Genomic DNA, 27,948 nt, shown 5'->3' with positions numbered 1-27,948 from the left:
ATTATGGAGTAGATTTATTTGGGGAAAAAAATGTTTTTAAAGCGTTTTAGCATGAACATTTTTTTTCCCAAACAAATCTATACTCCATAATGACAGCAAAAAAAAAAAAAAAACAGATTTGTTATAACAAATCATAGTGCTTTTAGAAAATATTGACCCCTTCATTTTTTGTTGCATCTAGCACTATAGAGTAAACTATACAGGCATAGTATGTAACTGCTGCAATAACTTTCGGATGGATTGGTTCTCTTTCTCTCATGTACTTGCATAGTGAATTGTGATTGGTCCATTCTTTATAATTGCTATTTCGCAATCTAGCCTTAAATTTAACACATAGGGAAAATACGTGCACTGAGCGTCGTGACAGCGGCATGATCGTGGCAGCGTTGTGCAGGCGTTCGTTTACAGTAGGCTACACACACACAACAAGAGTAAAACATTTAGGCTACGTGCCCTTAACTGTGTTGCCTACACTTCATGTCCATTTAAAGCGTAAGCTTAGTGCCTTGTAAACCCTGCTATATCCTAAACCGCGTAGTTCGCACGGGCGCGCCCACGAAGTGAAAGTGAAAGATGGTGTGGACACAAAGTGACGTTTCCTATCAAACCCTCTCAGATGTCTGCCTGGCGGTGCGATTTCATATACATTTGTGAGGATTTAGCCTACACGTCTGCGTTCCTTCTGAATTCACCGGGACAAGTGGACATGCATATGCTGGTTATATTGATTTTAATGACGGCCGCTCATCAGCATAATACAATTGCCAGAGCAAGCGGTAAGTTGAGGAACATCACGGGAAAAAATAATACATTTATATGTTTGGCAAACCTGAACAGTGTTATTGCATAGGTTATAGCACATATGTTGAGGTTTAGCGTTACTTTGTAACTGTGGACTCTACAACCTACTAAATTGAATTGCTTGGCTAAAAAAAAACGTTTTTCATTAATTGCTCGTGCATCACATGGCCTTCAAGTAAAACAAAAAACAAAAAAACGAAACCACGTCGTGGAAAAAGAAACTAAAAGAAACTTTAACTTAAAATATGAAGGATCGAAAACTCATTCTCGTGACAGTCTCCCAGATAGCCTTATCGATATCCTATAATAATTAGATAATATTATTTGCAGCTTGCTTGTTTGTTTATATATTCTTAAATATTGTCCTTTTTCCATAGTGGGAAGAATTGGAAGGGAAAATGCCTGATTTAAAAGACTGCTGAATTTGATCCGAAATGGTTTTGAGTAGGCTGTGACCATTCGTGCGACATTCGTAGTGAAAAAATAATTAATTAATTGATTGATATAAAAACGTGGTAGGCTACAGTATTGTATAAAGTTATACATTTAAGTTATACAATTTTTATTTACTATATTGGGATCTTGAGCTAATTCTTCAGAAATTGGGAGTTTATATTGTTACATTACAATATGTATGTATATATGTATGTATTATATATATATATATATATATATATATATATATATATATATATATATATATATATATATATATATTTATATATATGTAGATTTAAGCTAATAGTTCCCCCCCAAAAGAAAGTTGTGTCATTATTTACTTTTCCTCATGTTCTTTTAACCCTCTGGGCTTCTTCGTAAATGGGTTACACTTAGCTTCCTTCCGGTCAAAAAAGACAGAAGTTTAACTTTAACTTTTTTTTAACAAATTTAACTTTTTTTCCCCCCAGGAAAACCAATGAAATATATTTTTTATAATATTATATATAATATTTTTTTTATTATTATTTAGAATTTTTATGATACTTTGCATTAATTATATAATTTTTATGAGCTATTTTTCCATTAGAATTAATATTTTTTTTTTATTTTTTTTTTTATTTTTTTTTGTTTTTTTCAATAAATGCAACATTCACATCAAAAAATAGAGTGCAGGCCTAAAAAAAAAAAATTCAAGTGAGAAGAGCGCCATCTAGTGGCTTTAAAAATATATAAATGTGTGTAATGTCCTGTAACCGCCTATAGGCTGCCTATAGCTTTTTTATTTATTTTTTTATTTTTATTTTTTTGATTCCCATTCGGAAAGAATTTTTTTTTTATTATTACATTTATTAAGTCCTATCGAGTGCTGAGTAATCCCTCTAAGTGTACCGCCAGCAGGCGCCACCTAGCTGCGAAAATATTCATTACCATATTTTTCAAAATTTTTGCCTTGATTAACACAAAGTTGATGTCATTTGAAAGCTTAGAGTCTGAACTTTACAGTGAATGTATCCACTTTGAAAAAATCTTAAGTATTGCTGAGTTATTTGCTGATAAATAGAATTTCTTTTTTTTCATAATCTATAAAATAATGTACTGCAATGTGTCAAAAACATCATACAGCTCATGAAACATTCACAGATCATTGAAAATGGCACTTAATTTTTTACAGCATATTATTACAATTAAAATGAGCCCAAAATTAACATAATCTATTGCTTTTATGACAAGATATTCTTCATGGAGAAAAAATTGCCCATGAGGGGGTGTCAAAGACTGTACAAAAAGGCTATCTCTGTTCCAAATGCTGTAACTTTTGATTCCTTTATCCAATTTTTTTTTTTTTATCCAGATGCAGCTAACATGTAGGGGGACTTCACTAAAAAATAATTTTCCTCCTACCTTATTTCCTTCCTGAGTTATTCCATGACAAATAAGAAAGATATGCAAAATCATAATAAAAATTATATATATATTTAGTCTTTTATCAGCAGTTTCTCGGCAGGACAATGTCCAAATGTAATCTAATTTATATATATTTTTTTAAATTAAAAAGTGTGTGTGGGGTGGGGGTGTCATATTTGCACTCTTGATGTTTGGGTGAGGGGTGAGTGTCACCCCTTCATTGCTGTGCACTTTTTTTCTGCACAGTGGCTGATTTGTAGTTTGTACCACCAAAAGTTTCTCTGAGTTTTCATATTTTTTCGTATTTCCCATTCATTTCCTATGGCGGTCATTTTTGACCGCGAGGAAGCCAAGTGTGACTATTTTTTTTACGACCCTTTAACATATCTGAATCATGTCCATGATTTTTTTGTGTGTTCACATAGCTAATACAACAAAAGTTACATTCCATTCGGAATTCCGATGAAGCCAAAAAAATTAAAAATTCAAAACTTTTATGTTGTAATAGTGTGAGGGATATTTTTTGGCCAACTTTGAGCCCCTTAGTGCCAACTGAGCATTGTTTAAACGCCACAGCCAACCTGAGTATTATTGCTGACCATGACCATCTCTTTATAACCACAGTGTACTCATCTTCTGATGGCTACTTCCAGCAGGATAATGCATGTCACAAAGCTCAAATCATCTCAAACTGTTTTTTTTAACATGATAGAGAGTTCACTTAACTCAAACAGCCCCCACAGTCAACAGATCTCAATCCAATAGAGGAACTTTGGGATGTGGTGAAACAGGAGATTCACAGCATGCATGTGCAGCAGACGAATCTGTAACAGCTGCCTGATACTATAATGCAATGTAGACCAACATTTTTTTGAGAAATGTTTCCAGCACAATGTTGAATCTATGCCATGAAGAATTAAAGGAGACATATCATGCTTTTAAATTGTTCCTTTTTACATATAAATCATACATTTGTAGTCTATATAAAGCGGAACTGCAATGCTTGGGTCTGAATTCCTCATTATTATAGCTCCACAAGCCCCCTTTCTACCCCTTTTCTGGTGTGCGTCTGAGAGCAACTCGTTTTGGTGCGGTCTCCTGATTGGTTCTCCCACTTTCTCTCCATTTACCATAACTGATGTGTGAGTTGATGAATATTTATATGTAAATAAAAGCCTAAATTAAATCTGTTCATCGTATAAAGCGATCGTGTATCTTCACCATGGACTAAACAGCTCAATTCATATGGATTAGTTTTACAATCTCATTATGAACTTTTTGAAGAATCAAATTGGTAGTTGCATAGACTGTAAATGAAGAGACAGAAATCCCTCAGGTTTCATTAAAATATCTTTATTTGTGTTTCGAAGATGAAAGAAAGTCTTACGGGTTTGGAACGACATGAGGGTGAGTGATTAATGACAGAATTTTCATTTTTTGGGTGAACTAACCCTTTAAGGCTAATTCACACTGCATCGACCAGTCACCAGATTACATGTCACCGTTGTCATTGGTTGCCGTCTGTTGGTGCAGAGAGAATTGGCATTTAAAAACCACTCAAAACAAATAACGACAGGCTAAAAAACACCTTAGTAAAACAATGCCTTGGTAACCACTCACATCACCATTAGGAAACATCACATTTTCTTCTGATGATTCTAAAATGTATAAATTGGTTTAGTTTCACATCCTAACAGAAATCAGATGATCAATGTGGTGATTTTATTATTCCTTCTTTGCAGCTGATCCCAAAAATCCACCTGTGACAAGTAAGTACAATCTTAAGTATCAATTCCTCCCTGTCTTTCTGTGTCTGTTGTTGAAGTGAAAAGTGAAGTTTGTAATTTATGCTACGTGGTTTTAACATTAAAGGAGACATATCATGCTTTTAAATCGTTCCTTTTTACATATAAATCATACATTTGTAGTCTATATAAAGCGGAACTGCAATGCTTGGGTCTGAATTCCTCATTATTATAGCTCCACAGGCCCCTTTTCTACCCCTTTTCTGATGTGCGTCTGAGAGCAACTCGTTTTGGTGCGGTCTCTTTAAATACAATTGAGACACTTCATACCCCGCCCCCTCTCCAGGATGCAGAGGTTCAACTCCACCCCGTTCGGCCATTTTTGTAGTCTGATAGCAGAGATAGGATTATCTAGCGGCACATAAACTTTTTATTCACACGTTATTAACAAAATGTCAACAACGGAAGACTTGTCCAGCCAGCCTTATATGTTCGAGCCAGAGTCGGAGCCGGAGCGAGATAAAAATGAAGACGACGAACCTGCAGAACAACGTCTTCATATGGATGTATCGCAATGGTGTGTTACTGTATTTACACATGAAACTTTGGTCTTCCGACCTTTTACCACCGTGTCGATTTATTTTGATTAGTATGTGCGAGGGAGAGAGAGCAAGACAGCGTCTAGTTTGGAGACGGTGATGTCTTGTTTACACTTTCGCCTCTCTGAAGAGAGAGAGTGAGCGCGCGCGCGCGCGACCGGGTCTCTCTCTCTGCTCGTTCTTTCAGTCAAACATGCGCCACAAGCGCGGCAGTTCATCTACATTAGACGGTGTAATAAAGCGTGTGGGTTACTACATCCAACAACCGAACATTTTAACTTACCCTCTCGTAACTTCTGCATCCTTTAGCTTGGACTACAAAATTGCAGCGAGAAATAAAAATGGCGGATTGCTCGAAGTGTTGGGCCGGAAGTCGATGTCCTTATTTGGCAGTTCCGCTGTAAATACTGTGACGTAATAGTTCACAAAACGTCATAGATAACAGAAAAATCTGAACAGGTTGAAAAATATGACCAAAACAGAATATAAAGATATCAACGAAGCACCTGAAGAGAATAATTTCATCTTTTCTGTAGGCCTACTTCTAAACACTCCAAATATACAACAAAATGCATTTAAGGGCTAAAAAAGTGCATTTAGCATGATATGTCCCCTTTAAGGCAGTTCTAAAAGCAAAAGGGGTCCAACCTGATACTAGCGAGTGTACCTAATAAAGATGCCAGTGAGTGCATGACTTGTTTTCTGAAGCTATAATGTCTTTGTGTGACAAACAGAACTAAATTTAAGTCGTTGTTCACAAATCTTTTTGACTAAACTAGTGGTATACTGAGGTTAATCATGTATAAGAAAATCTTGATTAAGGGGAGAATAGTGATGACGTGTGGTTCAAAATTTAGTAATAATAAAAATAGCTGAGGTTTGTATATGGTTTCCGTTATAAGCCCATCTTTAATATTTCCACCCACTGCACCCTAAATAACAAAACTCATTTATAATTTGCTAGATTTCCTTGGAATTATTAACACAGCAGCAGAGAATAGCACAGTTGTCATTGTTCTATTCATGCTCAGGAGTTGAAGAGTCATCAGAGCAGCCCTTTTTGGACTTGACATTACAAGAAATGTGCACAAAGGATGTGGTGTGTGTGTGGCGAGTTTTTGATCTGTCACAGGAAGTGACAATTTGTCATCACAAATGACATCTCCTTCAGTTCACCTTTAAAACAGTGTTAAAATAATGCAATAGTGATAGCTACTTTTTAGTGGAATAATTTTTAGTGTTTTTGGTCCTTTTGTAACTTTTCAGATATAGTAAACCGTGTAGTTAGGCTTAGGGTTAGGGTTAGGCTTTCGCACCGGGTAGTTCTAGGAACTTATGCCGGGTAGTTCTAGGAACTTAGGACGTAAGCCGCGCTTGTTGTTGTGACTTTTATTTTGACGGCGCTGAGAACGCTTGAGCCTGAGCACACAGCGCTCCTATTCTCCATTTTGTTTATGGTCCGTTTAATAGTCCTTTCTAATACATTATTGAATAGAACTGTTATACAAAGAAAGTAGACAGTATATGAAAAAGTATTAGCGTATGGTGTGTGGTTGATGCCCAGAAAGCTAGCTGTCGCCAGCTGAGCAGAAATACAAAATCATGTTTGGCTTGGTCGACTCAAAGTTGCGTTGGATTTTCTCCTTAGCGTAAAGGTTGAGAGGTCCATCTATCACTGTTTTCCATGTTCGTAGAGTTAGTTTCTGGAGTAAATATATAGGCTATAATCTGTGTGTTTACACAGCTTTATTTTAAATGGCGTGTACTGGTGTTTTGCGCGCGTTCGGCCAATCAGCGAACACTAATGCCACTGCTAGTTCCTATTGTGCTGGTTTAGACCCTATGAAGTTACTATGGAGCTAAATTAGTTCCTCCAAAAGGAGTTCATAGAACTAAAATCGTTCCTAGTTCCTACAGTGTGAACACGGCAAAATCCGGGTATTTCTGCAAATAGTTCTAGGAACTATGAAAATGTTCCTCCGGATGCGAAAGCCCATATTATTCTTTTGTGTTCCATTGAGAAAAAAAACTACTTGCGAGGGTGAAAAAGTCAATTCATAAAGTCAATCTTTATACACTCTAGACATACCATCATGTATTTGTATCATACCCTTGATGTAAAACATTGTATATAAACTCTTGCTAGTATAGTATTTTGCCTTAAACTGCCTTAGTGGCATAGATTCAACAAGTTGCTGGAAACATTCCTCAAAGATTTTGTTTCATATTGATATGATAGCATTACACAGTTCCTGCTGATTTGTCAGCTGCACATCCGTGATGTGAATCTCCAGATCCACATGATCCCAAAGGTCCTCTATTGGATTGCAATCTGGTGACTGTGGAGGCCATTTGAGTTTAGTGAACTTGTGTGACCAGAGCGGTCACAAGGAGAATCGCACCCAGGTGTAAACATTGGAGCGGCGTTAGCATTCAAAAAGATGTTTATTACAAGCAAAACTTTTCCATAAATAGCTAAAATGAGCGCTTCCCTCCAGTTCGCACTTTCTTTAAGGCCATGCCCACTCAGCTAAAACAGGAAATATAAAATAGCAAACCCCATGTAAATATTATAAAATGCATAGGAACAGTAAGAACACAGTAAAAACTGATGGAAGACAACTTCACGGTCTTTCCATCACAGAACTTATTGTCATGTTCAAGAAACCAGTTTGAGATGATTTGAGCTTTGTGACATGGCATAGATTCAACATTGTGCTGGAAACATTTCTCAAAAAATGTTGGTCTACATTGCATTATAGTATCAGGCAGCTGTTACAGATTCGTCAGCTGCACATGCATGATGTGAATCTCCTGTTTCACCACATCCCAAAGTTCCTCTATTGGATTGAGATCTGTTGACTGTGGGGGCTGTTTGAGTTAAGTGAACTCTCTATCATGTTCAAAAAACCAGTTTGAGATGATTTGAGCTTTGTGACATGCATTATCCTGCTGGAAGTAGCCATCTGAAGATGAGTACACTGTGGTTATAAAGAGATGGACATAGTCAGTAATAATACTCAGGTTGGCTGTGGCGTTTAAACAATGCTCAATCGGTACTAAGGGGCCCAAAGTGTGCCAAAAAATATCCCTCACACCATTACAGCAGCACCACCAGCCTGAACCGTCAATACAAGGCAGGATGGATCCTTGCGTTCATGCTGTTTACGCCAAATCCTGAACGTTGCAGCAGAAATCAAGACTCATCAGAATAGGCAATGCTTTTCCAATCTTCCATTGTCCAATTTTGGTGAGCCTGTGTGAAGGAGATCAGCAGTTTCTGGCACCAACAACCATTCCACGTTCAAATTCACTTCAGGGATTAGTTCACTTCAGAATTAAAATTTCCTGATAATTTACTCACCCCCACATAGTCTTTCTTTCTTCAGTCGGAAAGAAATTAAGGTTTTTGTGGAAAACATTCCAGGATTTTTCACCATATAGCGGACTTCAATGGGGTTCAACAAGTTGAAGGTCCAAATTGAGTTTCAATGCAGCTTCAAATGGCTTTACACAATCCTAGCCCAGGAATAAGGGTCTTATCTAGCGAAACAATCAGAAAAAACATTGATATACATTTTAGATAAAACCCTTATTCCATGGCTGGGATCATGTAGAGCCCTTTGAAGCTGCATTGAAACTGCAACTTCAACTCCTGGAATGTTTTCCTCAAAAATCTTAAAGGAGAATTTTTTTGTAGGAGTGCTGTCAGTACAGAGAACAACGACAAAAATCGGTGTTGCCTACATCGTGTTATCCTCTTTTTAAAATTTGCACACTGTTGACTTCAGTGGGGCAAGTTTTAAACCTGCTTTTAGCCTCTTAACATCCTTGATGTGTCATTACAAGTGCACCAGCCATGTGAGTGATTCCTTTAGAGTGAACGCGGGTGAATCTGACTGCAGTAGATGTGAAAGATATTAATAAAAGTGATGTTATTTCAGCCAGCGCTCATACCTGTATTTACATCCTGTTTTCGGCTGAAGTCCACAGTAGTCGATTGTCGAGTTCGGGCGCATGATCGTACGTACTAAACCTATGCACGTGAACTCGACAATCGACTACTGTGGACTTCAGCCGAAAACAGGATGTTAAGAGGCTAAAAGCAGGTTTAAAACTTGCCCCATTGAAGTCAACAGGGTGCAAATTTTAAAAAGAGGATAACACGATGTAGGCAACATCGATTTTTGTCGTTGTTCTCTGTACTGACAGCACTCCAAATTTACAAAAAAATGAGCTCAATGTTAAAATTGACAGGCGTTCTCCTTTAATTTCTTTCCGACTAAAGAAAGAAAGATGACGTGGGGGTGAGTAAATTGTCAGGAAATTTTTATTCTGAAGTGAATTACTCCTTTAAATCACCTTTCTTCCCCATTCTGATTCTCAGTTTGTGGTGTTGCATAGTGGTTCAAGATATATATATACATAGTGGTCAGAGAGATTGCGAAAGCACTATTGCACAAATGCTCCCACCCCCACAGTACTGTATCCTTTTGAATACTGGTTATGTTTCCCAAATTTAGGCTTGTTTCCAATTCAGTGAGATTACTCAGTCACTAAACGCTAGTGAGATAAGCACTATTTTGAAGTGATTGTGTTTCAGGGCTATTTTTAATTATATTTAGGTGGATGATAAATGATTAGTCTTTCACCATTTCCTCATTCCATTAGAGGAGTAACATACCCCTCCAAACTGTAACTTTATTCTCTCCTTTTTGAACAGCTATGTGCACCGTCTTGTCCAAAAATGTACTGGAGAGTTTTTGCACAGCAAAATGTGCTCAAGGGTTTTTGTATCACAATTATTTTGTTTTTTCATGACCTTCCTCTGAACCATATGTTGTTTTCAGACTTCATGTTGTTTTCAAATTATTTTAAACAGACTTTTTTATACAGTTTTTTAGAATTTTTTTTTAATTATTATTTAATAATAATAAATATGTCATGTAGTGTAACCATCAAGTAAAAAGCAATAACATATTTTCCATGTGACCAGGAAGAGCTAAGATCACAACTGGACCCCTTTTTTTTCTTTTATCAAATGTACTCAGGTTTGTTTATCTGGTGTGCTCCAGTTTGGAAAACCTTTTTCTTTTCTTTTTTTTTTTTACACGAACCAAAGCAAATTCTGAAAACACACAGAGGTTACAGTTCAACCTTACAATTTTAGGATGATTTTTGCTACATGGCTTTCATGTGAAATGAGAGAGCACCAAAACTAACCTAAAGACTGTGATAATGCTGCCTGCTCCAGTGCATTACATTTAAAGGAGTCATAACCTAGTATTACCTTGGATACCTACTGCTGTATTATAGTCTTTCAGGCCCTTCTAAAAAAGAAAAGTGGAAAAAAAATAAACACAGAGCTCCTCAGACCCTTATTTCTGAAGGCATTATTGTCTCGCGAGATCTGATGCGATATTTTGGCTGTCGTGGACGGCCATTTTAATAATGCAAATGAGGGGCGCGTTGATTGGTTGCAGGAAGGAGGGGGGTTGACACCGCAGGTAACGCTTTAGCATATCATTCCAAAATGACATCATGGCGCAAGTTGTGAATGAACCCGACCTGGCCGCGACCGGCTTCCCGGCCAGTGTATAAGCGTTAGGCAATCAATATACAACAATAGCCGAATTCATGATGATCTCAGTCATTTGTTTTTTGCAAAGTAACGTTAGCAGCCATTCCCCATGTTTACCTCGAAGCTAATACTCCCGCCAGTGTTGTGCCTGAACGCGTTCATTGAACGATAGTTCATATTTTGGGCGAACGTGAACTGAACGTACCGCATTACTGCCTGATGAACGTTACTGTGAACTCGTTCATTCTGGTGTCTGTGAACGCCAAGCTCTCTCAGTTTAACTTCGTTCAGTAGGATGCCAGATTTCTATAAAGCCTTTCAGGCGAAAACCCACCTAAAACACACCGTAAACCGGCCTTAATATGTAGCGGAAAAACACCCAATCTGGCAACACCAGCCACCAGTGTCTATTGACTCTCTTGTTCGATCTCGTTCATCAAAATGAACAAATCTTTTTTCGAGTCATTTCGTTCATTTAAGGGGCTTTAAATGTTACTATTAACTGGCAAATTCCCCGAACACATCCACCTACGCAATCTTGATCATATTCTGAATTAAGAAATCATTACAATGCAGTCAAAAATCGTTTACAGGGAACATAAATAATTACTTCACCTCGAGTCTTTCGTTTATTTGTCTAGTGACAGACGCAATAGCATACAATAGCCGCATTAGCAGTTAGCTGCTGTTTGTTACACACAGTAGAGCAATAAAAACACAGTCTTTCAATTGCAGGCAAGTCTCTGATTGTTGGAATGGCGCTTTTCCCGAGCTTCGATGCCAACTTCGCCTGATATTGCCCCAAATTTGTGAAGGATTCCGGCGTACAATGTTTAGCACAGCACAGACACCTAACGATAAGCCAGTGGGAAGGGTTGAAGGAACCGCGTCATTAAAAATGAATTTAATCCACTGGTCCCTGATAGCTAGGTCCGTTCTTGGTAGAGAAAACACATTTACATGTTGATTCTGGCAGTCAACCACAGAGCAACTCAGGTGTGTACTCGTTTCTCCATCTTTCTCGACTGAACTGAATATGAGGGGGAGAGGGGCAGGGCTTCCTGCAGCATAGGTCTGCGGTGTCCATATATGGTATATCCTGCCCCGTCTTGACGTCAAGACGGGGCAGAAATCAAAATCTCGTATTTGAGTGCGCGTGCACGTGGGCTATTTTACAAACCCTGAGGTAAACAAACGCTTCACTTTTAAATATCGGCTTCCCGGCCAGTGTATAATCATTATGCAATCATAACATACATTGATTCTCGTGGAAAAGTGAAAATTGCAGGTTATGACTCCTTTAAACAGGGTCACCAAACAATCTGTGAAGAAATGTGTACACAGTACCACTGTAACTGTCGGTATTCACTTACCTGATGCCAGAAAGCTGTGTGACATTTATGCATTTGGCAGAGGCTTTTATCCTTACATTGCATTTCAAGGTACACATTTACATTCCTATCAATTCTTGCTTTCCCTGGGAATCGAACCCATGACCCTGGCGTTGCAAGCACCAACGCTCTACTGTTTGAGCTACAGGAAAGACATGTGTATTCCATGTGTACAGAAAGCTGTGATGTATTCCAAAATGTTTCCATTGTTTCCATACAGTTTCTATTGGGTCAAAATCCAGTTTCGGTCTATCTTAAAATTTTTCCATTTACCATTTTTCTATTTTTGTAGCACTAATATGTGAAGGGTTATAAAAACTGTAGATATTGTTTACTTTTTCCCTCTATTCCAAGCTCCAAACTCTTCCTTAAAAGAAAAACTGAAAGGGGAAAAAGAGAGAAACGATGCCATAAAATCCCTGGTATTTTCCGTTAACAGATGGATTGTGCATCTTGATTTGTGCACATTACAGAGAATCAATTATTTATAATATCAATGCAATAATGATTTATTGGATTTTATCTGAGTTTCTTTGATTGTATGTGTGATATTATTGTGACATTATTCTTACTTTGTCTCAGATTTCTGTGAACCCGGGAATGTCCCCAGCCACGCAGTTCCTTTTAATGAGAAACATCCTGTTAATAAGAGCATTCGCATTCACTGTGCAGAGGGCTACGTGAGGAAAGCAGGAACATCCAACAAGATCATCTGCACAAAAATGGAAGATGGCACCACGAGCTGGCTTACCAAGCTTCCCCTTGTGTGCATACGTAAGATTCTTGCTTATTGCAGAGAGATGTCCAGGGCTCATGACATGTCCGCTCCCTTTTTTTACAGCTAAATCATGACCACTATATAAATAAAATGAGGGAACCAAATTATTAAATAATGGGGCAGAATTCTTAATTTGTGGCCACGACTTCTATTTTTTTAAAAAAAATTTTTACTTTGAATGTCATGTGCGACAATCTAGATCAGGGGTGGGCAAACTACGGCCCTCGGGCCACATACTAGGCTGTTTAATGGCATACTAGGCCACATACATGTTAGGCTGTTTAATCCGGCCCGCTGAGTATTTAAAAATTGTCTTAAGATCGCATTAATTTAGCCTTTTTCTTGCAATACTTTGCGTTATATATATATATATATTGCGCTGCATATATTTGACAATCGGAATATCAGATATTGCATGCCATAGCTAACAAATGTAAAAAAGGAAAAATTAACGTTACATAAAAGCAGATCATTCATTCAGCGCTGTTGTGGCCATGGGCGCCGTAAAGGGGTGGAAGGTTAGGACGATTCTAAGGGCCCAGGCTGATTTAGGGCCCAGAAGAGCAGACCCCCTTTTTCTTTTCTTATTTATTTTCTCTTTTTTATACATACATTAAATGTGCTAGGGCCCCTCATGCACTAAATGTGTATTTTGTCCGTTTTGACCATAGATTTGATATTTAAAAAACAAATAATGCATTTAATGTTTCAGTCACACCCCTCCCCCTTACAATGGTTCATTCCACCTGCTCTGTCCGAGCTACGATCGCTAGTGTAACGTCACTTGCTATGATGCAGCGCAGACAGTGACACACGCAGGCATGTCACATCAAAAGTTAGGGCATCAAAAAAGGAAAGGAAAGAGAAGACAGAGAACGCCGAAGTCGACAGTATGTCACACAGTTTTTCAAAAAGAAAGGTATCTTGCCCTATTCCTGTATTCCAAAACTTTCAGAGTTACTTATTTTTGTTGCTACATGACCTGCTTTTATCTAGCTAGCTTAGTAAAATAATTACTGAATTATGATTTACATCCAACAATAATAACATCTCTGGGTTATCATGTCTCTACACCATAGACTGTAAAAAATAGCTACACAGATTCAGCGGCTGCTGCACACCCACGTCCTCCTTCTCCCCCCGTGCGAAATTCGCGTCCGATATTTTAGCACGTTAAAAAATAAATACAACCTCACGTTAGGAGGTCAATCACACTAGCACACTGCCTCCGAAACTTTCGTCCGTCAAAAAAAAAAAAAAAAAAAAAAAAAAATTCGGATCAGGTTCGATTTTCTGTGTTTTTCGCATCCGTAACAAGGGTTTGAATGGTGTTTTGACAGTTTAGAGCCACAGAATGACGGATACGAAAAAACGCATCGATTATGTCAAACTTGACGTTCTTAATATGAATAAAATGCCCCAGAAAAAAATAATATAAAAAACCGAATAAAACATGTGTCTGTAGTAACCATTGGCTATAAGGAGTTTACAAAATAGATATTTTAATATTTTATATTATGAAAACTAAATAGGCCAATAGAAATAATATGGTTATTACGTGTGTGTTTGACTTATAAGTCAAATTTGTATAAATACAATTTTTTTTTTTCTTGTTTTTGTAGGCTTTGTACTCATCTTTAGACATTTTAACTACGCAATGTGCTAAGTATCTTTTTTTAAAGTATACAGGGCATGTTTATTGGGTTAAATTTTATCTGTAAAAAATGTAGGGGGCCCAGAAATTTTGGTTTCCATAGGGCCCAGAATTTCTGGCGGCACCCCTGGTTGTGGCTGCGGTGCGTGCGTCACGTAACAAGCACGCGTCACCATGGAAACCAAACAGACAGCGACTTAAGCGCATAGACTTGTTGCACGTTAATGTTTTTTCCTTTTTTGGAAACTCACAGAGAAAAAAATGTTTGTTAACCGCGTGCACACCTTAGTTTTTCCTTTTCCTTTCCTTTTTTTCATTAAATGTTCTGATCTGCCTTTGCTTTTTATGTTTTATTTTATTATTCTTAAAACAAATTTGTATATTCGTTTATTTCGTTTTTTTCCACAAATGTATGACTTTTGGAAGTGCAAATTGCCATGCAGTTTTAATAAAGTTGAATTAACATAACAAATTTACTTTTAGGCCCATTATATAATAATAAGGATAAACAATATTTAAAAAGTATAGGCTATAATTATCTAACATCTGACTAATTAAAAATTAACATCAAGACATAACATGCTAAATGGGGGATATCTAGCATAAAAAAATGTATTGTCAGAATATCGTCTCTCAGTTGTTGAATTTCGCGCAGACGCTGCCACAACATAAATGTCTGTTTGCTCAGCCCGATCTCATGAAAGTGCGAATACCACGAATTGTATTTGTAGTGCTTATGATACGCAGTTTTCGCGTGCATATGATACGCACTTTATGGCGTGTAATAGGCACGCACTCCGCACCCCTAATCCTAACCAAGGGGTTTACAGTGCATATCATATGCACGCAAAAAAAACATTTTTGGCATATAAATGGCAGAGAAATAAAATTAGTGGTATAGATACGCACTTTCAGAGATAGTGCTTCATAATCTGCTACTGGGCCGGCCCTCTGTCAAATTTTAAAACCCAGTGTGGCCCTTGAGCCAAAAAGTTTGCCCACCCCTGATCTAGATACTAGATGGATTCCTTCTAACATTTTTTTTCTTAGTTGTTTTGGCAAATTAATAATTAAAGCCACTGAATTATCAAAATACTAATCAGAGTCTGTGCCCATCATACACTACAAAATTTTCTGCAAAATCTGTCAAATCTGACTGCCCTAATCTACAGACTGGCAAACTGGGTCAGAGATCGCAGATTCTACCCACCCTAAAAAGCCTCCGCAACCATCAAAAAATCTCTATGAACGGAGCATATTAAAACGTGATATTAACTCAATATCAATGAATCAGCTCACCAACTTACAAAATCTCCTCACCTTTCATTGTCAATTGTGCTCGTTCCTGTTGCGTGCCCTCAATCTGCCAACCCGCGTGAGCATCAAGTCTGAGCAGAAGGGGGCAGGGGAAACAAGTTTCTCCATTATTTTGAATTTGGACTGCAGTACCCATTTCAATCGCTAGTTGTCAATCTCCCATACTGTGCCTTTAAAATGGTTTACTTTAGACATAAAATGTACAGAAAATTACACATATACAGCAAAATAATATACATTTGGTTCGAACACATTCAACCAAATGTTTAATTCCACACTACGAAAGCAATCCGGTCTAATGCTTTTTTTGTTTACCTCTGGAATTTATCGAAAGTGGACTGCTTCAAAACATTTGAGATGCCATGTATTTAGCCATGTACACCTGTATTTAGCCATGTACACCTGTATTTAGCGTCGTCCACTTGTGATCCGGTCGACCAAAATGCATCTTAATACCAGGTGTAAACAGGGCCTAGAGCACTTTTGCTAAACCTTGAGGGTTAGTTCACCCAAAAATGAAAAAAAAAAAAGAAGTAATTAATTCTTCACCCTAATGTCATTCCAAAACAAGACTTTTGTTCATCTTTGAAACACAAATGAAGATATTTTTCATAAAACTAATCCATATGAATTGAGCGGTTTTCTCCAAATTTTCTGAAGAGACTGGATTGCTATATGATGAACAGATTGAATTTAGACTTTTATTCACATATAAACATTGCGACATCAAAACATCAGCGAACATAAACAGAAGCTCAACAGAACCTGCTTGACGGTCAAGAACAAACCTGATTGGTTCTCCCACTTTCTCTCCATTTACCATAACTGATGTGTGAGTTGATGAATATTTATATGTAAATAAAAGCCTAAATTAAATCTGTTCATCGTATAAAGCGATCGTGTATCTTCACCATGGACTAAACAGCTCAATTCATATGGATTAGTTTTACAATCTCATTATGAACTTTTTGAAGAATCAAATTGGTAGTTGCATAGACTGTAAATGAAGAGACAGAAATCCCTCAGGTTTCATTAAAATATCTTTATTTGTGTTTCGAAGATGAAAGAAAGTCTTACGGGTTTGGAACGACATGAGGGTGAGTGATTAATGACAGAATTTTCATTTTTTGGGTGAACTAACCCTTTAAGGCTAATTCACACTGCATCGACCAGTCACCAGATTACATGTCACCGTTGTCATTGGTTGCCGTCTGTTGGTGCAGAGAGAATTGGCATTTAAAAACCACTCAAAACAAATAACGACAGGCTAAAAAACACCTTAGTAAAACAATGCCTTGGTAACCACTCACATCACCATTAGGAAACATCACATTTTCTTCTGATGATTCTAAAATGTATAAATTGGTTTAGTTTCACATCCTAACAGAAATCAGATGATCAATGTGGTGATTTTATTATTCCTTCTTTGCAGCTGATCCCAAAAATCCACCTGTGACAAGTAAGTACAATCTTAAGTATCAATTCCTCCCTGTCTTTCTGTGTCTGTTGTTGAAGTGAAAAGTGAAGTTTGTAATTTATGCTACGTGGTTTTAACATTAAAGGAGACATATCATGCTTTTAAATCGTTCCTTTTTACATATAAATCATACATTTGTAGTCTATATAAAGCGGAACTGCAATGCTTGGGTCTGAATTCCTCATTATTATAGCTCCACAGGCCCCTTTTCTACCCCTTTTCTGATGTGCGTCTGAGAGCAACTCGTTTTGGTGCGGTCACTTTAAATACAATTGAGACACTTCATACCCCGCCCCCTCTCCAGGATGCAGAGGTGATACTCGGTTCAACTCCACCCCGTTCGGCCATTTTTGTAGTTTGATAGCAGAGATACGATTATCTAGCGGCACAGAAACTTTTTATTCACACGTTATTAACAAAATGTCAACAATGGAAGACTTGTCCAGCCAGCCTTACATGTTCGAGCCAGAGTCGGAGCCGGAGCGAGACGAAAATGAAGACGACAAACCTGCAGAACAACGTCTTCATATGGATGTATCGCAATGGTGTGTTACTGTATTTACACATGAAACTTTGGTCTTCCGACCTTTTACCACCGTGTCGATTTATTTTGATTAATATGTGCGAGGGAGAGAGAGCAAGACAGCGTCTAGTTTGGAGACAGTGTCTTGTTTACACTTTCGCCTGGCTCCGAAGAGAGAGAGAGTGCGTGCGCGCGACCGGGTCTCTCTCTCTCTGCTCGTTCTTTCAGTTAAACATGCGCCCTGTCACAAGCGCAGCAGTTCATCTACATTAGACGGTGTAATGAAGCGTGTGGGTTACTACATACAACAACTGAACATTTTAACTTACCCTCTCGTAACTTCTGCATCTTTTAGCTTGGACTACAAAATTGCAGCGAGAAATAAAAATGGCGGATTGCTCGAAGTGTTGGGCTGGAAGTCAATGTCCTTATTTGGCAGTTCCGCTGCAAATACTGTGACGTAATAGTTCACACAACGTCATAGATAACAGAAAAATCTGAACAGGTTGAAAAATAAGGCCAAAACAGAAAATAAAGATATCAACGAAGCGCCTGAAGAGAATAATTTCAACTTTTCTGTACTTCTAAACACTCCAAATATACAACAAAATGCATTTAAGGGCTAAAAAAGTGGATTTAGCATGATATGTCCCCTTTAACATTGGTCACGCTGAGCCAGTCACTGTACATAAATACGTAAACAAGCAATCTTTTGATAGTGCTTACAGTGTGTTTACATTTTTTAGGGGAATTAACCAACAAATAGTTTACTTATAAATGTCTCTGTATATAAAACGTATTTTAACAACAACAAAAAATTGCACACAATACTTTTAAACCCTATGACTTACCAAGATTGGCTCGAGACTAAAGTGTCCTTGTATTATTTATTTGCTTCAGCAGAGACTACAACATCCACCACAGAAATAACAGAATTAAAGAATCCCACAGTTCTTGGCACAAGCATGCCAACTACAGGTAAATATGTTATATTATGCTTGTATGTGTTGATATTTTTGGTTAGAACCACATTTATGTTTATGATATGACACACAACAGGGCATATAACTTTGACAACAACAAATGAAGTTGTCACAAACAAAACAAGAAGAACTACACACCAGACAACTTTGAAGAGCACAACAAAAGAGGCAGTGTCTTTTACAACAACCAATGAAATTACTTCAACAAATTCAACATCCAGCAGCTTCACAAGCAGAGATTATATGACAACAACATCATCACATACCCCGCCAAGCCCTTTCACTACAACAACAGGTGAAGCCGTTCACTGTGATGGGTTGAAATGCATGGGACTAACATTAATGGAATAGTTCACCTAAAAAAATAACATCCGGTCATTATTTACTCACCCTCGTGTTGTTCCTAACCAGCATGACTTTCTTTCTTCCATAGAACCCAAAAAGAGAAGTTTAGCAGAATGTTCACACTGCTTTTTTCCACAGTAAATAATAACCAAGAATTGTTAAGCTCTTTATTAGCTCATGCACATATTCAAACTTCCTACTGCAAGATGTGTCACAACAAGTTTAAAAAAAAGTCAGAGAGGTTTGGAAAAACATAACTGATGACAGAATTTTCAGTTTTATTAATCTTCATTTCGCTAGAGCTGTGTTTATATAAATGTACTAACGTTTATACAGTAAAATTCACTAAATAGCTGCACCACTTTTGCACATGGTACATCATTGTAATACTTACCATTTACTATTACTATTATTAACTAACCATCCACAATGCAGTTTAGTTGGTGCAGTGCTGAAATTGTCAATATTTAAATGAAGCCATTGAATCTCCTTTTTATGCAAACACGCCTCCTTTAGGCCCGTTACAGACTGCGGTTCATTCACCAAAATTGCCCAGCACAATTTGTATTGCACTATTATTGCCTAATGTAAATAAATGAATGTAGCCTAAACTATATGAGAAAGATGTTGAGTGCACTTTCTAGCAATCATGGCAATGGTAATTGTAACCAGCCAAAGGCATTGCCAACCCCTGAATTTGAGAGGATATTTTGAACAAGAATATAATTTTTTAGTTAAAAGAGACTAAAGTAATTCTGTTTTTTGTGTGTGTGTGTGTGTGTGTGTGTGTTTGCACCATTGCCTGATCTACATAAGTCCTTTGAATCTGCTTTTCAATATTCTTAACAATGAAAGTATAAAAGTAAATAGATCCTTTTTAGCTCACTGTATGCCAATTTTCTACGTAGTTAAAATCTAAATATGTTTTTTAAAATGTTTTCGTCTTATTTGATTCCTGTGGGGATTGTTTAGTCATTATTTAGTGATTACTGAGATGAAATAGTTTTTGGTATATGAAGACTTTTTAGTTGAACTAATTTGAAGCAGAACAGGATGTAAACAAGACTAGATCTTACTTCCTGTTATGCAGAAAAAATTAACCTCCATATTGCAAAACCTGCAATGTATATAACTAACCACACACAACTGACACGAAAAGTTAGGCCTTGTGGGCAGTGCTCTGACTTTCTTGTACCATTTAAGACTTTATGTCCTTCAATTTGAGTCCTTAAAACGGAAATTCCTGACCAATACTGTATCCCCATATCTAAAACAGTGTGCTAGTTTGTCATTTTCTAAGATGTTGCAACATCGCTTGCACAAAGTGGACTTATTAGGCGATAGCTAGCGATGCTGTAGATGTCTGCAGCGTGTGTGTAGGTAATTCTGATCGACCTGCTGCTCAAACATGGCTGTGATTTTTTAGCACCTTGTTGCATTTGTGGCCTTTTTTTTATCCACTCCCTCTCTTCTCCTCTTTTGCGTTTAAGCTCCTTTTTTTTTTTGCACGGTTGTTGGATAGCCAAACAAACAGGCAGTGTGTCGCTGTAATTGGGTCATGTGGTGGTGTCATTTTCACACAGGATTGCCTGATTCGTAGATTGTGAGGTCCGTCATTTTTTTCCTAGCTACATATCAGCCTATCACACGTCAAGAATGGTCACTGGGAAATGTCCCACCCCTGGAATGCGATTTCAACTGCAAACCCTCCTGAGAATTATAAAAGATGTGTGTCCTGGTGCTGGGATTTGCTCCAACATGTAGCAGTGTTGTTGGTCTTTCCCGACCCTATCCCCTCTCTCTCCCACTTCACTTCTGTCCTCTTTCTATACTATATAAGGCAAAAAAAAATCTAAAAACAAAAACAAACCAAAATTTGCTCACCCTCATGTTTTTCAAAACTCATTTGACTTTCGAGCTAGGGAATGTTATACTTTTGAGGGAGAGTTATTAACAGCAGAACGTCCAAGCTGCTCCTAACATAAAGCTATAGTACGACTTCATAAGACTTAGAAGAAGAATCTTATTGACTGATTTTATGATGCTATTTTGTCAGCCATGGTCATCTACTCTTATAGTGTTAATTTTTCAAAAATGCTGTATAAATTGCTAAATTTCTCCCTCTGTGATAAGTAAGTGGATTCTCACATGATGGTGAGTATTTACTTAGAACAGGGTTCTCACGTGTCCTTGAAATCCTTGAAAAAAAAGGCCCTGGAAAGTTTTTAAAAATGAACATAATAGATACAGTTCCTTGAAAGTGCTTGAATTTATTTTGTTTTAGTTTTCTGGAAAAAAATTCCATATTATTTTCTCCAGTCCGCTAATGTGTTATTTTGCTAACACTTCGTGGCCTATGTATACTAGCTTGCTTGATTTATGTTACTTGCGCGTATTTACGCGTTACGTTAAGTGTTTCCCGCGTGAGGTACTTTGTGTTGTACGTTGCCATGACGTTCACGTGCGCACAAAACAACTACGATGGAACCTCAGTGTTTGTTGTTCGACACAACAAATTTGTTCCTACATTAAGTCCTTGAATTTGAGGGTATTGGACCTGGAAAGTCCTTGAATTTGAAGTTAACCAAGGTGTGGGAACCCTGTTAGAAGTGAACTATACCTTTAAAGGGATCATATCGTAGTCCTACATTTTTTATAATTTAGGCCATCATTTTATTATTATTTTAATGAAGTCCACTTGTATTGTTGTAAAGTATTGTGCCAAAACATTCATATTTCATGACCTTTTTTTATTTTTATTTTTTACTTTCTGACCTTTACAATAAATGTCTCTCTCTCTTTTTTTTTCTTTTTTTTTGCTGCTGCTGCTGCTCCTTTAAACATTCCTAATGAAATTACCTCTTGAATGTTAACAGGACTAACACTATGAAGAAGTCTTTGACATGGTCAATTAACATTTACATGTTGGCTTTCAATCCATGAACTAGAGAGTTAATCACCACTATTTCAATATTTCTGACAGATTTTCTGTAATAATAATAATAATAATAATAATAATGCCAAACTTCTCTCACCCTCATGTTATTGCACTCACTGTCAAAACTCAGTCTCATTGTAATTCTGTCCTTCTCCCATTTTTATTAGGAGTCAGTGTATGTGTGAACACCTCAACTGTTTCTGAAGGTAATTTCTTTGCTTGTAGTTAAATATCCTCTAACTTTTAGATTAGATTAGATACACTTTAGAATAATAGTAAAATCATTAAAAATAAAATCACATGTAATTAGGTATTATGCAGTGACTACGTGTTTACATTCATTCATTTAGCTGACGATTTTATCCAAAGCGACTTACAATTGCTATATATGTCAGAGGTCGCACGCCTCTGGAGCAACTAGGGGTTAAGTGTCTTGCTCAGGGACACATTGGTGTCTCACAGTGGATTCGAACCCGGGTCTCTCACACCAAAGGCATGTGTCTTATCCATTGCGCCACACCACCCCAGTGTTAAACAAATACAAACTCTTATATTTGGGATTCTTCAAAGTAGCCTAGATTACAGCTCTGGACATTATCTCAACCAGCTTCATTTTTATTACAACAGTATGGCTGCTTCTGAAATCGCATACTTTCTTGAGTAGGTACTTATTTTTAATAAGTAATTACTTCACGAGCGCAAAAATTATGTTTTATATAGTATGAATGTGTGTAGTATTAATGTAATCTGGACGTACTACATTTGCCATGTGGTTATCATCATGTGACCTACCAGCATTAGATGTGTCGCTTCACCTCCATTCTCCCATGGCCTCAAGGTATAGTAAAGTGTCCATTGTATGCGCGCATCGTATTCAGAAATTCGCCGGAAGTAGTAGGTCATCAGGGTAATTTTAGCCTACTTTTTTATAAGTACTCTGAATTCTTCTGTCACATACTGTTTTTCGCCTACTATTTAGTAGGGAAGTATGCGATTTCTGATGCTGCCTGTAACATTTAAGGAGTTCCTTTCTCTCACAATCACTGAAAACATAAATTTAATGTAAAAAATACAATTTAAAGGTACTGTCAAGCTCCCACCATTAAAGTAGCCAATACTCATGCATACTTGTGCACTATATAGTAAATCTCCCGAAGCCATACTGTCACGTGTCAGTGCTTATTTAGACTTTCAGTTTGTGTTTTGATTGGTTCCTGTTTTCATTTGGCATTGGCATTAGCATTTAGTTCAGTGTTTAGTTAATCATCATCATCTGTATCACCTGTGTTCTGTTAAAGCTGCATTCAGTAGTTTCGGGATTTCTTCGCTGTATTCTCGCTTTTTGCTCGCAGGTTTCTCTCTAGAGCTCCCCCCACAGCTTTGGAATAGATATTTGACAACACTGTTGTAAAAACTCGTTGGCGATTCTCAGACACCAGAGGCTAGTAGATCAACGACATCAAAGCAGATGGGACATTCTTTAAAACGTCTTCTTCATTCGGGTTCGAACAGCGTGAGGGAGCGCAATAATGACAGCATTTTAGCAGATTTCTTTTGGCCGTAAAGCAATTGTTTACATCGTGAGACCTGATATCACGCGAGACTTCCTGACGCGGCGGCCGGCCGGCTCAAAGTTGCAAGTGCGTATTTTCCGCTCACGGGCACCAGGGGGGTGCGAAACGACCACCATTCAACCCGAAATAAGTAATATAACCACTCCAATGACTCCGAAGCTGTTCAGTTAAGGTGAAAAAGTTACTTAGTTCACCTTTAACCAGTGTCATCTGTGTTTGTATTTAAGGCGAGACACTACAGGTGAATAGGGTAAAAATTTTAACTAGCAGATATCACCATGAAACTTTCCCAGTTGATTACCACCTACCTACATTAAGATGAGAAAAAAATGTATTACAAGTTTTCTGTAATTTAATGTTTAAATATGCAAATTAGGTAATATCTAATTAAATATGCGCTAATTTGCATATATTTTAATCTGAAATCTGAGTATTGGATAAAGCCAGGTTTAAAATATTTTTTTCATTGTGTTCACATATTAGATGGGAAAAAAAATTACAGAGGGATTCATGGATATCTACTTGTTATCCTGTAAATCAGAATATACTGTCAATAGCCTTAAAAAAATTATTTTCGCCATGTTTTTTTGGAATAAAATGTTATATAAATCAGGCTAGGAATAATATATTTACAAATCCCTCTGTAAATGTCTTCATAATATAACTAGGTACAAGACTGGAAAGTTTGGTGTATGTAGATGCTACTGAAGTGGAGATTTCGGACTTGGAGTATGAGAGAAAGGTCATTTTGAGAAAACGGGCTTTAAAGATATATCATCAGCCAATGAGATTGCGCATTCAGCCCTTTTACTTTCACGATTGGTTGCTGATAAAAAGGAAATTACCATATCTGGATCCGACAGCATTGTACAGTGAAGAGAGAGCTTTCCAGCGGTGCATGTGATGACAGGGAGCAGACAGAGATCGCAGAGCGGCGGGATGATTTATAACGACAACTTTTGTTGAATTTATGAGAAATCTACAGACGCAAACAGACAAAGTGTAGTAAAATAAAGACCTAAATGTGTATTTCTGACTTTTTTTCACCACAAGTCTGAAAGAAGACATGTTATTGAAGACAAATATCCAAAAATCTCTGCCTGAGTCCTCAGCCACGATGGCGCCGACGCCACACCGCCTGAGCCTTCGGCCAGGATGCCCGTCGCCACGTCAGAGCCTGTTCCTGTCCCAAGACCTGTTCCTGTCCCTAGACCTGTTCCTGCCCCAATAACTGTTCATGTTCCTAGACCTGTTCCTGCCCCAAAAACTGTTCCTGTTCCCAGACCTGTGTCTGTTCCCAAGCCTGTATCTGTCCCCGAGCCTGTATCTGTTCCCGAGCCTGTATCTGTTCCAGAGCCTGAGCCTCAGTCCGTTCCCGAGCCTGAAACTGTTCCAGAACCTGAGCCTGAGATGGTTCCTGAGCCTGTTCCTGAACTCCCACCCAGCCTCCCTCTCCCACCTCCTTCCATCATAATCTCCTCATCCACGCCTCCGCTGCTTCCTGTCAGCCTCTCAGATCACCCTTATTCCACCATCAGGGATGTGGGGTCTGCCAGTTTCCAGCTCCATCATGGTCGGTGGATCCCAGGTCTCCGCCTCCGGGACTCCATCTCGGCCAATCGGTCCATTAGCTCTACCTTGGCTCCCACCTCCCTCATCTCCACCGTGATCCATCAGTCCACCAGCTCTGCCGGGCTCCCTCGTCCCTCCGGCTACGCCTTGGTCGTTCGTCGTCCTGATCTCACCTCGGGACTACACTTCTCTGGCTTCGCCTCGTCCCTTCATCCCTCCGGCTCCGTTGTGCTGCTCACCCCTTCCAGCTCCACCTTGGTCCTCTGTCGCTCCGGATCCACCGCAGCCTTCTGGATCCCCACCTGCGCTTCGGTCACCAGAGCCATCTGCATTGCAATGTCCCTCGGGATCCTCAGCATTGCCTTGGCTCGTCGGCTCTCCGACTTCATCCGGGTATCCTCTTCCACCTGCTCCGCCTCCGTCAGTCGGCCCCCTGGAGTCGCCTGCCCTGCCTCCACCGTGGCTCCTCTCTCCGTCTGCTCCACCCTGGCCGCCTGCTCCGCCCTGGCCGCCTGCACAACCTGCTACGCCATGGTCCCTCCTGCCTTCTGTCTGCCCTTCAACTGCTCTTCGTCCTCCTCCTGAGCCCCCTCCCTCCCTCCCTCCCTCCCTCCGCAGTTGGTCTATCTACGGCACGAGGACACGCCTACTGAGGACTGTCTACAGGAGGACTGTCACGTGTCAGTGCTTATTTGGACTTTCATTTTGTGTTTTGATTGGTTCCTGTTTTCCTTTGTTCTTTTCCCACCACTCCTTCGTTTCTATGGTTACTGTCATCACATGTGTTTAGTTAATAATCATCATCTGTATCACCTGTGTTCCATTAATCAGTGTCATCTGTGTTTGTATTTAAGTTTTGTCTGTTCAGTCAGTCTTTGTCCGATCTCCGTTATATTTAGTGTGTGTTGCTACCTGTTCTGCTGTCCTGTGTTTAATTAAATTAAAGACACATACGAGCAGACAGAAATTCTAGTTGTTATTCATGGGAAATCTTCCCCTCTGGTATAGCTATTTAATGTAAATTACATATGTGCATATTAAAACATAGAAGATGAAGACACATTTGACATAATTTGCTCTTGCATGTTCTTGCATGTAATGCATCACACTAGATGTAAATACATGAGTAAGTGCACATGAGATTAAATATATGATAGAGAGAAGATGTGTATAAAAAAAATATATCTGTCCATCACAGAAAGCTGATAAATGGCCTCAGAAGACATAATAAGAGCTATATGTTTATGGTGTGTTCATCCTTTTGGAGCTCTACAGCTTTTGGCCATGCTCTGTTCATGCTTTTTCCACAAAAGCATACATTATTCATAATTTTTAATGAAAGAAAGTAATTTGGGTTTGGAACAACACAAGTGTGAGGAACTGATAACAGAATTTTCTATTTTTGAACAAACTAACCTTAGTAATTTCTTTAATTTAGTAATTGAAGAACCGGAAGCCAACACTGGGTATCACACATGTGAGTGCCATTTAATGCTGTTTATTTCCTGAAACAAATAATATTCAATATTTCTCCACTTTTTGCTCTTCATTGTATTTTTTAAAAAACTGTATTTTTCTTTCTTTCTTTCTTTCATCAACACTCAGCAAAAGTAGCTGGAGTTACAAGCATAATTATCATCTGTCTGGCAGCAGCAGCTGTATTCCTTATGTGGTGGAGGTGGAGGTATGTTTTAAAAAATCTATTGTGGAATGTTTTATTTCATAGTTTTTTTTTGCAGCTTCTTATTGAATTGTTTTCACCCTCCAACCCACAGATTAAGACATCGAGAAAGAGACAGTCCAGAAGCTTCCTACATACCTGTACAGTTGGTGTATCTGAACACTGATCAGCTGAACCAAACATTGCCGTCAACAAACCCACAACAGACTCTGTCAATGACACAAATCAACCACAAACAGGCTCCGCCCATGGTGCAGACAACATGTGACAAGCTCCTCCCACAAACAGACTCCTGTTAAAGACTTTGCCCTTAAAGGAGAACTCCGGTCAATTTTAACATTGAGCTCATTTTTTTTGTACATTTGGAGTGCTGTCAGTACAGAGAACAACGACAAAAATCGGTGTTGCCTACACCGTGTTATCCTCTTTTTAAAATTTGCACCCTGTTGACTTAAATGGGGCAAGTTTTAAACCTGCTTTTAGCCTCTTAACATCCTTGATGCGTCATTACAAGTGCCCAGCCATGTGAGTGATTCCTTCAGAGTGAACACGCGGTGAATCTGACTGCAGTAGATGTGAAAGATATGAATAAAAATGATGTTATTTCAGCCAGCGCACATACCTGTATTTACATCCTGTTTTCGGCTGAAGTCCACAGTAGTCGATTGTCGAGTTCACGCGCATAGGTTTAGTACGTACGATCATGCGCCCGAACTCGACAATCGACTACTGTGGACTTCAGCCGAAAACAGGATGTAAATACAGGTATGTGCGCTGGCTGAAATAACATCATTTTTATTCATATCTTGCACATCTACTGCAGTCAGATTCACCGTGTTCACTCTAAAGGAATCACTCACATGGCTGGTGCACTTGTAATGACGCATCAAGGATGTTAAGAGGCTAAAAGCAGGTTTAAAACTTGCCCCATTGAAGTCAACAGGGTGCAAATTTTAAAAAGAGGATAACTCGGTGTAGGCAACACCGATTTTTGTCGTTGTTCTCTGTACTGACAGCACTCCAAATTTACAAAAAAATGAGCTCAATGTTAAAATTGACCGGAGTTCTCCTTTAACAGTCCATGAAATACCATCTCAACTGCACATATTTGATCAACCTCAATCTATTGTACTTTACCTCACTC

General features: G+C 38.4%; 1 protein-coding gene across 1 annotated transcript; it reads left to right on the top strand.

The window, feature by feature from the left end:
- Nucleotides 1–335: 335 nt before the first annotated feature.
- On the top strand, nucleotides 336–27,948 carry il15ra (interleukin 15 receptor subunit alpha). Its single transcript, XM_079868562.1, has 9 exons — nucleotides 336–776; nucleotides 12,545–12,736; nucleotides 17,144–17,170; nucleotides 18,612–18,689; nucleotides 22,145–22,183; nucleotides 26,562–26,600; nucleotides 26,729–26,807; nucleotides 26,899–27,118; nucleotides 27,880–27,948. The coding sequence occupies exons 1-8, from the start codon at nucleotides 617–619 to the stop codon at nucleotides 27,101–27,103; spliced, it is 819 nt and encodes a 272-aa protein (XP_079724688.1). The 5' UTR covers nucleotides 336–616; the 3' UTR covers nucleotides 27,104–27,118; nucleotides 27,880–27,948.

The sequence above is a fragment of the Squalius cephalus genome (assembly GCF_949319135.1).
Source record: "Squalius cephalus genome assembly, chromosome: 4".
Taxonomy (NCBI): domain Eukaryota; kingdom Metazoa; phylum Chordata; class Actinopteri; order Cypriniformes; family Leuciscidae; genus Squalius; species Squalius cephalus.
This window is presented reverse-complemented; position numbering and strand designations above follow the sequence as displayed.

What these genes read in the sequence shown, in the direction of transcription:
- il15ra (XM_079868562.1), top strand. Translation starts at nt 617, where the DNA reads ATGTCTGCCTGGCGGTGCGATTTCATATACATTTGTGAGGATTTAGCC. An exon ending in TACAATTGCCAGAGCAAGCG is followed by an intron (nt 777 to 12,544) that starts GTAAGTTGAGGA and finishes ACTTTGTCTCAG; the next exon opens with ATTTCTGTGAACCCGGGAAT. An exon ending in CACAAGCATGCCAACTACAG is followed by an intron (nt 18,690 to 22,144) that starts GTAAATATGTTA and finishes CATTTTTATTAG; the next exon opens with GAGTCAGTGTATGTGTGAAC.